Here is a 14,811-nt window from a genome sequence, read left to right as displayed (position 1 = left end):
TTTCCAGCATTTTAGGAGTGACGTTGGAAGAAAACCACACATCAATAAATGACAAATGGCTCAGGAAAAAGTACATTGGGCTGCTCAGCTGTGGACTGATCTTAATTAATATCATCATGCCAATATTCCCCACCATGGTAAATATATAGACCATGAGAAAAATGACAAAGAAGAGAACTTGCAATTCCTTTCTGCTGGTTAAGCCCAAAAGAACAAATTCAGTCACATCTGTGAAATTGAGCATCTTTTCACTTCTGCTAATATGAATTATAAAAGTCTGCAAAACTAAAATGAAATAAATAAATTAGACCTATCAATGTACAGAACTCTTCCTAAACAGAATATTTTCTATATTAAAGTCTAATTTTTAAGATGACTGACAGTGTTTTACATATCAAGATATTTTGCAAATTTATCCTAAAATGTAGTAACACTACCACTAATACATAATAATCATAGTGAGAATAAACAGTTTCCATAAAACAATTCAAATGTCACATTTTATTTCTTCTCTAAGGGAACATAAATCACACTCTTGTAGCCCATGCATGCTTTATACTTATAGTTTGTATCTAATGGTGAACTTGAATTTTGGATCATCTTTCCTCCACTGCCCATGTGCTTTAGTCACAGGCATGTTTATCCAGTACTGAGCTACAATTTATATTTCTAAAGAAATGGTGGAAACATAGCTATTGTTCCTTATATTTTGGAAGACAAAATTCTGTAGTTCTTTTGTTCAGTAGTAGGAGGAGACTTTAAATTGTCTTAGACTTCCTATAGAGGTTCTATCAACCTAACAGAGTTACAGGACAGAGAGCTGGACAGAAAAGAATGCCATTGCATTTATTCTTCCTGTTTAACTGACAAACTTGTATAATGCATAGATACATACATGCACATATACAACCTTACAAAGCCAGTATATCAGTGAAGGTAGTCCACTAAAACAATAGATGTTCTCATTCTACAAAACGCAGTATCAGTTTTATCTATTAAGAACTTGAAGCATCTTTTAAATAGGGTGCTAAGTGGAATAATGAACTCATACTACTTTCTGATGAATAAATACCATGTGCAAAACAAGTGTTACTTCCACAAATCTATTATAACTGGTAGCATTATACTTTCTCGAATATCATTTTGTTGGATTCTCACTAGTCCTCACTAGTCACTAGTTAACCTGAAAAGAAAAAGTTCAAAGCAAGAAAGAGAGAAAATTTCATATTTAAAGCAAAATATACAGACCCTCATCTACAATAATACCAATTGCTTTTCACTAACTCAATTTAGGAAGAAATTATACTCAATGATACTGGAAAAGGCTACTAACTAAAATTACTCAAAATAACTCAATATGACTCTAGGTTGTTGGACTAATTACCAATTAAGATCTAAACTAGTGATAAGTGGTCAAATGGTTTAATTAAAAATTAAGTAAAAAGTAACAATATGCATTAAGCCATCTAAAATCTAAATAAGCTACTTTACATGATATGACGCAGAGTATTTGTCTACAAAGCAGAGTTCTGTGTTGACTCCTAGCAACATATAAACTGGAAAGGTGATAAAGCTTGTAATCCCAGTACTCAAATGGTATATAACACATGGATCTCTGGGTTTCAGTGTCACCTGTAGCTGCATAGTGAGCTCTAATTCATCCTGGGCTATATGAAACCTTGTTGAAAAATACAAAAACAAATTGAAATAAATGACTAAAATAAATAATTGTCTTAGAATATAGGTTTTATTTATCATAAAATCTGTGAGAATATAATAAAAAATTCTTTAAATTTGAGGAACAATTATGAACAGTGATTGTTTATAAATCTGCAGATCATCTATCCTCTTATTTATTATAGTATAAGTGCTTCGTGTGTGAGTTTCAATACTTATTTAAATATTGGTAATAGAACTCATGCTTGAAAAGTATGATCTGATTATGGGGTGCCACGGATGACCTGACCCAACATGAACAAAAATAAAAATATATGTGGTGGTTTTACTTGACAAAAGTTTAATTCAGAAAAACCAGAGAGACTGTTCATCAGGAGATAGAAAAAAACAGCGAATAAAGAGATGTTATAATGGTTTTATGATCATAGGAGTATGACATCTGTGAATAAGTAGAAAGCACTTGAAGATTATTTAACTGAATTAATCATCATTTAAAGACAAAACCAAATTTAAATATATAAAACTATCTCAAAGCAAATTATCAGTATTGTGAGAATTTATTTTCCAAATCAGGTATGGAGCAACAATGTATATTCTACTTGAAGGGTCTATGTCTGCTGACAGATCTTCACTGAGTCCACGTTACATATCGTATTTTTTAGTTTGGGCATGGTTTATGTTAGGTCTGCTTTGATTAAATTTCTCTGTTCTTCAATATGTTACTAAATTAATAATTTACAATATTTCAATCAGTATGACTTAATAATATAAATAATAAGGTATATTTGTACAAACATTTCTTATAAGTAAAATAAACATAATTACTAAATGCAACACCACAATAAAAGGTAAGTATAAAATTCCATGAGTCCTGGGAATCTATGCATCATTGTTTCTAGCCATTTTATACATAACGTGTCTAAACTATGTCTATAATGAATAAAGATAAATGAAATTAAGATATACATTTATTTGATCTACCCATTTGTTACCAACCTGAGTGTGAACAGAAATATTTCAGTAGAATTTCATATATAAAAACTGAGCACTATGTATGCAGGTATTAAGCAACATGGCAAATAACTTAAGCCTACAAGGCTTATAGAATGCTTCCTTATACGTCTTCCTTGCATAAATGGATCAACTTAAAATATCCCCCTAGGATTGACCCAGGGGAAAGAAATCCCTTGAGGGAAAGTAATCTCATTCCTTTTTTAATAGCAGATTGACATGCATTTATTTTCCCCAAAGTTCCAATTATTTTGAATGTTTTCCTAAATTCTGTTTTGGTATTATAACCAATTATGTGGCTGAAGAATTTGCAAATAATAACAGATTATTTATCTCAGATTTCTAGTGGCTCTGAGCACCAAAACAAGAAGTTGCATCTGAACAGTCTTGCGCTCTGAAGACCCTACACATTGACCCTAATGCCACATTTGTCATGAATACAGAAGAGAGAAATAAAAGAAACAGAGCCAAACTCACCTTTATAAGATAGCTACTCTGTAGAAGGTTCATTGACAAACAAATTTGTGAGTGGATGGTTCAGTTCACAAACTTATCATTCATGACACATTCAGATCCAAGCAATCCTACCTGGTCCCACCGTTTACCACATAAGAACATGATTTACATATGAAATATCCAGATGAATCATGATGTGGAGATTTCACCCTCATAGGTGGTTCTGAAATTCAAACAAAATACACTACGAGGTTAAGTCTATATTCTTTCATGGCATTAGCAAACTATATACAACTATTCTTTTCAGGCTATGACATTCATATACTCAGTGAAATATGATTGATATATTTTTATCCTTGATTAAATCTACTGAATATGAAGGATGGGATGATAGGTCAATCTATAAGAGAGCTTCTTGCAGAAGCATAAGGATCTGAGTTCCAATCTCCATGTTAAAGGCCAGGAATTACCCACTCTACAACTATAACCCTATTTGTTTGGGGAACATGGGGGTGGATGTCAATAAAACTTCCTATCCACTAACTTATACAGCTCTTAGTTTCAGTGAGAAACCTTGTTTATATTGAATAAAATTTGGATAGGGCATGGCTCAACAGCCAAGAGGCCTTTCCTATCTTTCAGAAGATACGAGTTTGTTTCTCACCACCTGTGTTACATGGCTACAACCACTTGTAACTCAGGCTCCATTAAATTCATTGCTTTCTTCCAGACTTTATAGGTACACAGACACACACACCTACCCACCCACCATCCCAAAACATACACTTACACATACACATACACATACACATACACATACACATACACATACACATACACACACACACACACACACACACACACACACACACACATATACATGGCCAAACACACACAGAGTAACATATGCTTCAATTTTCAATGCATTGGAAAAAACATTCTGATCAAACCTAAGTAGTACAGAAACCAAGAACAACCAACAAAAGAAATTTCTTCTTGAAATTAAGTTTCTGTAGAATAAAAGATACCATATTCAAGAGAAGAGGCAGACTACAGAGTTGGAAAACTCTCTGCCAGCTATACTTCTGATTAGGAGTTGGTATCTAAAACATAATAAACTCAAATAAATAAAATGAAATATTTAAATAACAGAGTTCTTAAAAGGAGAAATAAAAAAGCTGATAATTTTGTTTAAATGTTCAACATTCTTAGCAGTCAAGGAAATGAAAATTAAAATCACTTTGTAATTACCTTTACCCCATTCAGAAAGTCTAAGATAACAAATAAAAAATGACTACAAATGCAGGCAGAAATGTAGGCAAAGAAAAAATGTAAAATGGAATAAAAGAGTTATAGCCATTATAGAAGGTCTTCAAAAAATTAGACCTATATCTACCATAAAATATGGATATAACAGCAAAGAACACACAAGACCAAGTTCTCAGCACAAGGATTTATTTGGTACAAGGAGACAAAGGTCAGGGAATAAGAAACAAAGACAGGAGATAGAGAACAAGGCAGGAAGGGAAAAAAGCAAGAGAGAGGGGGGAAGGATATTTGCCCAGAGAGACAAAGGACTGCTTCTTTCAAACTGAAATAGACAGATAGGCCCAAAGAGAAATAGCAGTTTACAAATGTTAACTGGGAAGCTCAATGTTAGGATTAGGTGTTTAATTTTGATTGGACATGTTATTCATGGAAGGCAACTTGGGCTTTTGGTTCCTGAATTTTAATATATTGATAGCTGGACATGATAGCTTCAAGAGGAGGATGGGTGAAAATAAGGTTGCCTAGCCTTAGGAATATAATCTAATGGATTTTATCTAGGAAAAGGGAATAAGGGAAGTTCAAGACCTGTCAGAGCCATGTTTGCTGTGCTTAGGCTTGTTAGAGTCTCTTTACTAGGTTCAAAACACATAAGTTGGTAAACATAATCAACCATAAACATATCAAATAACAAAAATCACATGGTCATCTCATATACGGTAAGGCTTTTGAAAAAATCCAATATTTATTCCTGATAAAAATCCCTGAAGAGACTAAAAATACAAGGGGAAAACCCAACAAAACAAAATCAATTTATAGTAAGCCCACAGGCAACATCAGCCTGAAGAAAGAAACCCAAAGCATTTCTACTATAATCAGGAAAAGACAAAAATGTGTGCTCTCTTCATGCCTATTCTATATGATACCTGCTTACAAGTACTGAAGAAAATCAAGAATACATGGAAGAAAGGAAATTATCAGTGTTTCTTTATTTGAAGATGATACAGCCTTGTATATAAAAACTCCTAAAACTTCACCAACAAGTCTCTGCAGTTGATAAACACATTCAGTAATGTGGCATGGTACAAAATTAACATAAAAATTCATTAATTTCTGATAGGTAAAAGGCAAAAGGAGAAAGAACTTAGGAAAATACTACTTTCCACAAGAGCCTCACAAATAGATAGATTAAGTATATTGATATAGATAGATTATAGATGATGGTGAAGATTGATAGTTATAGCTAGATGATAGATAATAGATATATAGATGTGAGATATATAGATGACAGATGGATAGATTGATTAGATTATATATATATGATAGACAAGTCAATAGACAGGTGATAGGTGATAGATATTCAGACAGACAGGCAGAGAGATAAATGATAGACAAATCATAGATAGAAGATAGATGATAGATAGATAGATAGATAGATAGATAGAAGATAGATCGATAGATAGATAGATAGATAGATAGATAGATAGATAGATAGATAGATAGAGATAGATGATAGACAAGCAGATACATAGACAGACAGATGGTGTATATTGATATAGATATAGGTATAGACAGACAGACAGACAGATAGATGGATAGATAGGAATAACTCTAAATAAGTGTCTTAATCAGGATCATTACTGTTGTAATCGAACATCATGACCAAAATCAACTTGAAGAGACGATTTTACTTATTTGATTATTTATTTGGCTTACATACTAAATCACAGTTCATTGATGGAATGCATGGCAGGAGCTCAAACTTAGCAGGAACCTGAAATCAGTTGTATTGCAGAGTTCATAGAGGACTGCTTATGGCTTGTTCCTAACATCTTGCTCAACTTGCTTTTTTTTTTTCCTTTTAATTTTGTAGAAAAATTCTTACATAAAATATCCAGGCGACAATTTCCTCTTCCGCTACTCTACCCAGTACCTCCTCACATCCCATACCATCCAAATCTACACACTTTCTGTTTTACAAGTGAACAAGTTTGCTTCTAAGGGATAATAATAAAGTAAAACAAAACTAACATATCAGTATAGAACAAAACAAAGAAACATAAGTAAAAGATACCAAAAACAAAAAATTGACACAGGAAACAAATTTAGATGTGGAGTATATTATCTGTAGAATAAAGCAGAAAGAATATGAGAGCCAGTAGGAATGAAAGACACCAAGGAAGAAATACATTTAGATACAACAGGACTAAGGCACATGTAAATTTAGAGATGGTGGAAGCATGAACAGAGACGGCATAGGTCTAAGCCAGATGTAGTCACAGTGGAAAAGGGATAAATAGATACAAACTCCCATCCTTAAGCTAGAAACTATTTTCAACAGAGGAGCAAACACAAATGAAAAGTTATTTTTCTACAGAAGAGTCTTACAGGGTATAGGAACCACACTTATGGGCAGGTTCTATGTCTAGCAACAAATAGTTAATGCAAACAAGCTCAATAGAATTTATGAAGGTTTTATGTCTCATAATATTTTATCTGGGTCTTTTATTCCCTTATAGGCTTTTATCTCTGGCTTATATATCATTTCCATTTTTTTGTTTTGTTTTGAGCTTATATAGGGTTTCTATGAATGCAAATGCTTGTGTCTCTGTGTTCATATGTGTTTCTTGAACTTTTCTTTGCATCTTTCTGTTGTTGTTGTTGTTTTTGATTTGTTTGCTTTGTGCTATTCTGGTTTGTTTGTTTTCATTTTTTTTATATCAGTTTGTTTTTTATTGAGAGGTACCAACAAAAGTACCTTGGTTTTAGGGGGGGGTTGAGAGTTAGAGAGATTCTGCAAGGAATTAGTGGAAGAGAGACTGTAGTCAGAACACATTATATGGAAAAACCTATTTTCTGCAAAATGTTACATGCAACTCACATGAAAGGAAACTTTGACATAAAACAAATGCAAATCTCACAAAGTTACAATATTTATAATTAAATAAATGGAACTCTAAAAATCATCCTGAGTGATGTGACAAAATACTGTATGTTTTATATTTTGTGTGAATGCTAACTTTTAAACCTTTGATATGCACAATTCAACTCATGTAACCATAAAAGTTAAGTAAGGAACTGGGGGAAAGGAGATCTCAAAGAAAGGCAAAGATTATATACATTTATGGTGAGGTGGAGGAAGACTAGAGTGAGAAGGGTAGATGTGTAGAGGGATGGAGAAGAAGAATAGATAGTGAATACAGGGAGGAACAACTAACACTAAAGGCCATCTGAGGAGCCATACGGAACCTACTACTCAAGAAACTTCCTAAATTATATGCTCATATAAAAGAAATCTAAATGGAATCACCATATAACAGAGGAGACAATTCCCCAACTAGATGACTTTTTATCTCAAATAAACCTCCAGTCCCAGAAATGGGTTAAATCTAGTTGAATTATTGACCAAAGGTGACACAGGGAGACTCAACAACTCAGGCTATTACCAATGCATTTGCTTAGTCTACAAACTGATGGTATGGGCATAGTGATGAGGAAGATACCTACATAACTCAAAGAATATCAAAAAGTAATGCCTGTCTAGAGCCTTCACTGCTGCGGACAGGTAGTCGTGGTACTGGAAGATATTCTGCCTACTCTGCACACTACTAGAGGAGAAAGATAGACATTATGACAGCTACAAGCCATGTTATTTAGAAAAGTGGACTGCCTTCAAGATATGTTGATGCAATAGTGATACAAATAATGTAGGAGTTAAAAGCTACTACCTACTTGTTTATAAGGCCCACTCCACAAGACAAAGCTCATGCCAGACAGAGCTTAGATGGCTTAGAACATTAGACTTAGTATGGTATGGGCCTGGAGGAAGCCAAATGTTAAAGAAACATAGCAATAACATGACTTATAATGCCATTTTGCTATACTCATGAATGGTGCTACTATTAGACATCATCAGAGAAGATACTTTCTGCTGTAGATAGAAACTAACACAGAGACCCTGAACTGGGTAATATGCAGAGTGAGAAATACTCAAACCCCTCCTCCAAGAGTAAAATGAGCTAGGGGCAAAAGATGCAGAAAGATTATGAGAGCCAAGCAGAATTGATGACTCCAAAGAAAACATGTCCTCTAGAGACAAAAAGAGTTGCAGGGGTGAAAAGCATGGTCAGAATATGGAGCATACCTTTATAAAAAAGCAGGCCACCCAGAGATATCAACCAAACACTGCACAACAAGTTACAATAAGACTAGTCACAAACACTCATATTGAGGCTGGACAAGGCAATGCAGTAGGAGAAAAGTGATCCCATGTGCAGGCAAAAGAGACAGATATACTCTCTTACTCTTAGGAGTCCTATAGGAACACCAAGCTACACAACTATAAGATGTATGTAGAGGACCTAACTCATATTCATACTGCCTCCCTGATTGTCCCTTCAGTCTCTATAAGCCTCTATGATTCCTTATTATTTGATTCCATGAGCCATGTTCTCCTGATGTCCTCAACCCCTCTGGCTCTTATATTCTTTCTTTTCCCTCTATTGCATGTCCCCGAGCTCCACCAAATGTTTGGCTGTAGGTTTCTGCATCTGTTCCCATCAGCTGATAGAGTAAGCCTCTCTGGTGATGACTGAGCTAGTCATTGATGTATGAGTATAGTAGAATATCATTAGGAATCATTTAACTGAATTTCTCCTCAGTCGGACAGATTTGCTTCCATCCAGGAACTGTGTGCTGTCAAGTCTCTGGTCCTTAGTCATCAAGAAAGGGTCAGGCACTAGCTTTCTCTCCTGGCATGGGCTTCAAGTTGAAGTCATTTGATGGTCATTCTCATGAGTTCTGAGCTACCATTACCCTAGCCAATCTTACAAGCAGGGAAAATTGTAGGTTGAAAGTTGTTTGGCTTGGTTAATGTCACAATCCAATAACTGGAAGTCTTACCTGATTACAGAAGATGGCCAGTTCAGACTCGGTATCCCCCATTTCAAGGATCATTCTCTAGAGTTACTCTTGTATATTATAAAGAGTTTCTAATGCACTAAATATCAGATCCCCCAAATAATCACCAATTCCAGTAGTCTCTACCAGTCTTCTCTCCATTCAACCCCTGATCCCTTCTTTTCCCATCCCTACTTATGCCTACTCCACCTCCAAATTCTATTCTATTTGCCATTTCTAGGATGAACCATTTGTCCTTATTGAGACTTCTTTATAACTTAGCCTTTCTGAGTCCGTGTATTGTAGTATGATTATTCATTACTTAAGAGCTAATATCCACTTACAAGTGAATATATACTACCTTTGTCTTTCTGAGTCTGGGTTACCTTATTCAGGAAATTATTTTCTATTTACATTCATTTGCCTGCAAATTTAATGCTGTCTTTTTTTTAATCACTTGAGTAATGCTCAATGGTGTAAATGTAGGGTTTTTTTTTTAATATATTGTTCAGTTGAGGTACACTTAGGTTGATTCTACTTCCTGAAATTTACGAATAAAGCTGTTATGACCATAGTTGAGCATATGTCCTTATGGAAGATTGGAGCATCTCTTGGGTATACACCCAGAAGATTTTTACTGGGTCTTGAGGTAGATCAACTCAAATTTTCTGAAGAAACACGGTATTGGGTTCCAGAGTGACTACAGGAATTCATTCCCATCAGCAATGGAGGAGTGTTCCTGTTACTCTACATCTTCACTAGAATGGGCTGTTATTGTGTTTTTAATTTTAGCCAATTTGACAGATATAAGATAGAGATTCAAAGTAGTTTTGATTTGCATTTCCCTGGTGACTGACACTGAATAAGTGTTTCTCAGCCATTTGAGGTTTCTCTAATGAGAATTTTTTGTTTAGATCTGTATCCCATTTTTAAATTGGAATATTTTGTTTGTTGCTGTCTAGGTGTCTAGTTTCTTAAGAGCTTTTTTTTTTTGAAAAGAAGAAACACAGTGGTTTATTTGCAAATCTCATGGTTGCCACAGTGGGAAATCCCAAACAATCCAATCACCAAGCCAAAATTATCCCCCCAAAACTAAGTTCAGTTCAGGAAATTTTCAAGGTAAAAAAATCAACACACCAAAATTAACTACAATTCTGCATATTAGTAAATACAGAGAATCAATTTGGTAATGAAATGCCCTAATGTATTCTTTGAAGCATGAGACCTGTAAGTGTTAATATTAAAAAGGCATGTGGGTTAAAATTTTTAAAATACTCATGGATAGATTAAAAATTCTAAGAAAATACAGATATTCTTTGTTTTCTGATTAGAAAAATCAGCAAAGGAAACCATCAATTATATTAAAATTGTTATAAGGACTTAATGACTTTTTGTGTTAAAAACTCAACCAGATCATTGATAGATAGAGACAATATTATTCTGAAATTTATATGCAAATATAGATACCAAAAGAGCTGAAACATGTTTGAAGTATAAGAATAAATTGAAAGACTTACCTCACCTAATATTAAGATCTGGGTATCTATAATAATCAATCTGGTATTATATTGACAGAAAGATAAATGCACAGGTCAGTGGAACAGAATGTGGATGAAAATCAAACAAATATTCACACACACACATACACACACACACACACGTTTTTTAAAAGGGGAAATTTAAAAAAGAAATTCAGTGTAAGAAAGATAAACTTTCCACATAAAACTTTTGTACTACAAATGCAAATGACCATGTCACAAAAACGCAAATACAATCTAGGAGAAAATATAGAATACAAAGTTTGGAGAAGGGGGTTACAATTTGGCCCAACTAGGAGTTACAGAGGTTGAATATCTCTCCTACTGTGCATGTAGCCTACTTAAAATGCATAGCAAGACAAAGACAAAGATTTATGTAAATATAATGATGTAAAGTTAGCTGTGAGACAAAGTAAAGAATTCTCCTCTAGGAGGTGACCAGGGTCCCAGGTTATTCCATTGTTTTGTTATGTGCTACAGAGACAGTTTTTACTGAAGTTTGAGAAAAATGGAGAGTTCGGATCTCCAAATTTAAAAGGAGCAAACAGTCTCTCAAGCTTTATGGGTTGGGATAAATAAGGTCACCCCTAGTTCTTCACCTAGCTTGAAATAGTTCCTTGCCTCTGGTTGTATTTCTTTGATAGGTGTAGAATCTTCTGTATTTTTCCCCTTCTGGAGTTCAACTTCAAGCTATGGCTCCTGCATGTATGTTAAGCACATAAGATATTAAGGGACAGGTGCTGAATGAAACTGAACAGGGAAGGTGGAAGAACAAATGTTTCTCTTCAGAAACTTTCCTCCTCTGTTAGAGTTTTAGCAGGTTAATAGGGAATATACAATGACATCAGGAGTTTACGTAAGACCTTGGTCAATATAAGATATCCCTTTATCCAACAAGGCTTTATATTAGAAACAGTTTCAGTGGAACATATTTTTTTTCCACTAGGGCTCCAGTGAAATATCATGATTAGTTGCAAGTATGTAGAGAACTGAATCTCTAATGTGGTAGAGGAATATGAGAGTAATGGAAATAAAGTAAAATCAGGCCACATTACAGATCATATCTAGCACAATATCAAAGACAGATTTCTTTCCTTAATTTTGAATTCAGAGTATTCAAAGAAGAAACACCATTACCCAGTGTTTTCTTTATCTGGTGATGCACATTATTCAGTTTGCTGTTGGAAGGACTTCCCATTTTTCATATACTTCCTATTTCCAAATATTTATGTTAGAAATGCTATACAGTCAACGTAAATGAATAATTTTGCAAGTTACTTTGTTTATCATGTGATATAAATTTTACAAGATGATGTTACTGTAAGAAAAAATTAACTTAGTACAAAAGAGAACTTTCTTGCAATCTTTCCAATTAACTATTCTATAATTTTAATAACCAATATCATAATCAACAGAAATCTCTATTTTGTTTATTTCTAAAATGCATTCACTTTTGATTTTCTTTTATTCCCATAAAATGTTATATTTCCATGCATGAGGAAATAATGCTTACCATAAAAAGAAAAATAAAAGCTAAATTTTACTTTGTTAAGCACTTTCGACTAATCACTTTGTCCATGGCATCTTTGACATCCTTGTTCCTCAGACTGTAGATCATGGGATTCAGCATGGGGATCACTGTGGTATAGAACACAGCCACCATCTTTCCTTGCTCCACTGACTCCTCAGTGGGTCGTCTGAGATACATGAATATGAGAGTGCCATAAAATATTACAACAGCTGTGAGATGAGACCCACAGGTGGAAAATGCCTTGCGCCTGCCTTCCGCTGAGCGCATTCTGAGAATGGCAATGAGAATGAACAGGTAGGAGATGATGACTACAGAAAGAGAATAGGTGAAGTTAATGCCTGCAAGTATAATCATTGTATATTCTTTCACAAAAGTCCCTGCACAGGCCATCTTGATGAGGGGTGGGTCTGCACAGTAGAAGTGGTTGATCTCAGTTTTCCCACAGAAGTACAAGCCATATGTCCATAAGGTTGCAGCCAGACTAGTCAGAAACCCATATATGTAGGGGAAAGAAATAAGTCGAATGCAAACCACCCTGGACATTTTGCTGCCATAGAGCAGAGGCTTTCCAATGGCCATGTACCTGTCAAAGGCCATGACAGAAAGAATGAAGATTTCTACATGAACAAGAGCAATGAAGAAGAAGCATTGTACCAAGCAGCCAGCATAAGAAATTGTTTTTGTCTTTGACAGCAAGTTTTCCAGCATTTTAGGAGTGACGTTGGAAGAAAACCACACATCAATAAATGACAAATGGCTCAGGAAAAAGTACATTGGGCTGCTCAGCTGTGGACTGATCTTAATTAATATCATCATGCCAATATTCCCCACCATGGTAAATATATAGACCATGAGAAAAATGACAAAGAAGAGAACTTGCAATTCCTTTCTGCTGGTTAAGCCCAAAAGAACAAATTCAGTCACATCTGTGAAATTGAGCATCTTTTCACTTCTGCTAATATGAATTATAAAAGTCTGCAAAACTAAAATGAAATAAATAAATTAGACCTATCAATGTACAGAACTCTTCCTAAACAGAATATTTTCTATATTAAAGTCTAATTTTTAAGATGACTGACAGTGTTTTACATATCAAGATATTTTGCAAATTTATCCTAAAATGTAGTAACACTACCACTAATACATAATAATCATAGTGAGAATAAACAGTTTCCATAAAACAATTCAAATGTCACATTTTATTTCTTCTCTAAGGGAACATAAATCACACTCTTGTAGCCCATGCATGCTTTATACTTATAGTTTGTATCTAATGGTGAACTTGAATTTTGGATCATCTTTCCTCCACTGCCCATGTGCTTTAGTCACAGGCATGTTTATCCAGTACTGAGCTACAATTTATATTTCTAAAGAAATGGTGGAAACATAGCTATTGTTCCTTATATTTTGGAAGACAAAATTCTGTAGTTCTTTTGTTCAGTAGTAGGAGGAGACTTTAAATTGTCTTAGACTTCCTATAGAGGTTCTATCAACCTAACAGAGTTACAGGACAGAGAGCTGGACAGAAAAGAATGCCATTGCATTTATTCTTCCTGTTTAACTGACAAACTTGTATAATGCATAGATACATACATGCACATATACAACCTTACAAAGCCAGTATATCAGTGAAGGTAGTCCACTAAAACAATAGATGTTCTCATTCTACAAAACGCAGTATCAGTTTTATCTATTAAGAACTTGAAGCATCTTTTAAATAGGGTGCTAAGTGGAATAATGAACTCATACTACTTTCTGATGAATAAATACCATGTGCAAAACAAGTGTTACTTCCACAAATCTATTATAACTGGTAGCATTATACTTTCTCGAATATCATTTTGTTGGATTCTCACTAGTCCTCACTAGTCACTAGTTAACCTGAAAAGAAAAAGTTCAAAGCAAGAAAGAGAGAAAATTTCATATTTAAAGCAAAATATACAGACCCTCATCTACAATAATACCAATTGCTTTTCACTAACTCAATTTAGGAAGAAATTATACTCAATGATACTGGAAAAGGCTACTAACTAAAATTACTCAAAATAACTCAATATGACTCTAGGTTGTTGGACTAATTACCAATTAAGATCTAAACTAGTGATAAGTGGTCAAATGGTTTAATTAAAAATTAAGTAAAAAGTAACAATATGCATTAAGCCATCTAAAATCTAAATAAGCTACTTTACATGATATGACGCAGAGTATTTGTCTACAAAGCAGAGTTCTGTGTTGACTCCTAGCAACATATAAACTGGAAAGGTGATAAAGCTTGTAATCCCAGTACTCAAATGGTATATAACACATGGATCTCTGGGTTTCAGTGTCACCTGTAGCTGCATAGTGAGCTCTAATTCATCCTGGGCTATATGAAACCTTGTTGAAAAATACAAAAACAAATTGAAATAAATGACTAAAATAAATAATTGTCTT

At 34.2% G+C, this 14,811-nt stretch overlaps 1 protein-coding gene across 1 annotated transcript; it reads right to left on the bottom strand.

Moving 5' to 3' along the window:
- Nucleotides 1–12,387: 12,387 nt before the first annotated feature.
- On the bottom strand, nt 12,388–13,332 carry LOC114615727 (olfactory receptor 5M3). Its single transcript, XM_028761380.1, has one exon. It carries the CDS (start codon nt 13,318–13,320, stop codon nt 12,388–12,390), a length of 933 nt encoding a protein of 310 aa, XP_028617213.1. The 5' UTR covers nt 13,321–13,332.
- Between the last annotated feature and the right edge of the window lie 1,479 nt (nt 13,333–14,811).

The sequence above is a fragment of the Grammomys surdaster genome, unplaced genomic scaffold (genome assembly GCF_004785775.1).
Source record: "Grammomys surdaster isolate TR1022 unplaced genomic scaffold, NIH_TR_1.0 137269, whole genome shotgun sequence".
In the NCBI taxonomy this organism is placed as follows: Eukaryota; Metazoa; Chordata; class Mammalia; order Rodentia; family Muridae; genus Grammomys; species Grammomys surdaster.
The sequence above is the reverse complement of the archived record's forward strand: the minus strand, read 5'-3'. Positions and strand labels throughout refer to the sequence as shown.

Bases quoted from the DNA above. Each gene is read 5' to 3' on its own strand.
- LOC114615727 (XM_028761380.1), bottom strand. From the start codon at position 13,320: ATGCTCAATTTCACAGATGTGACTGAATTTGTTCTTTTGGGCTTAACC.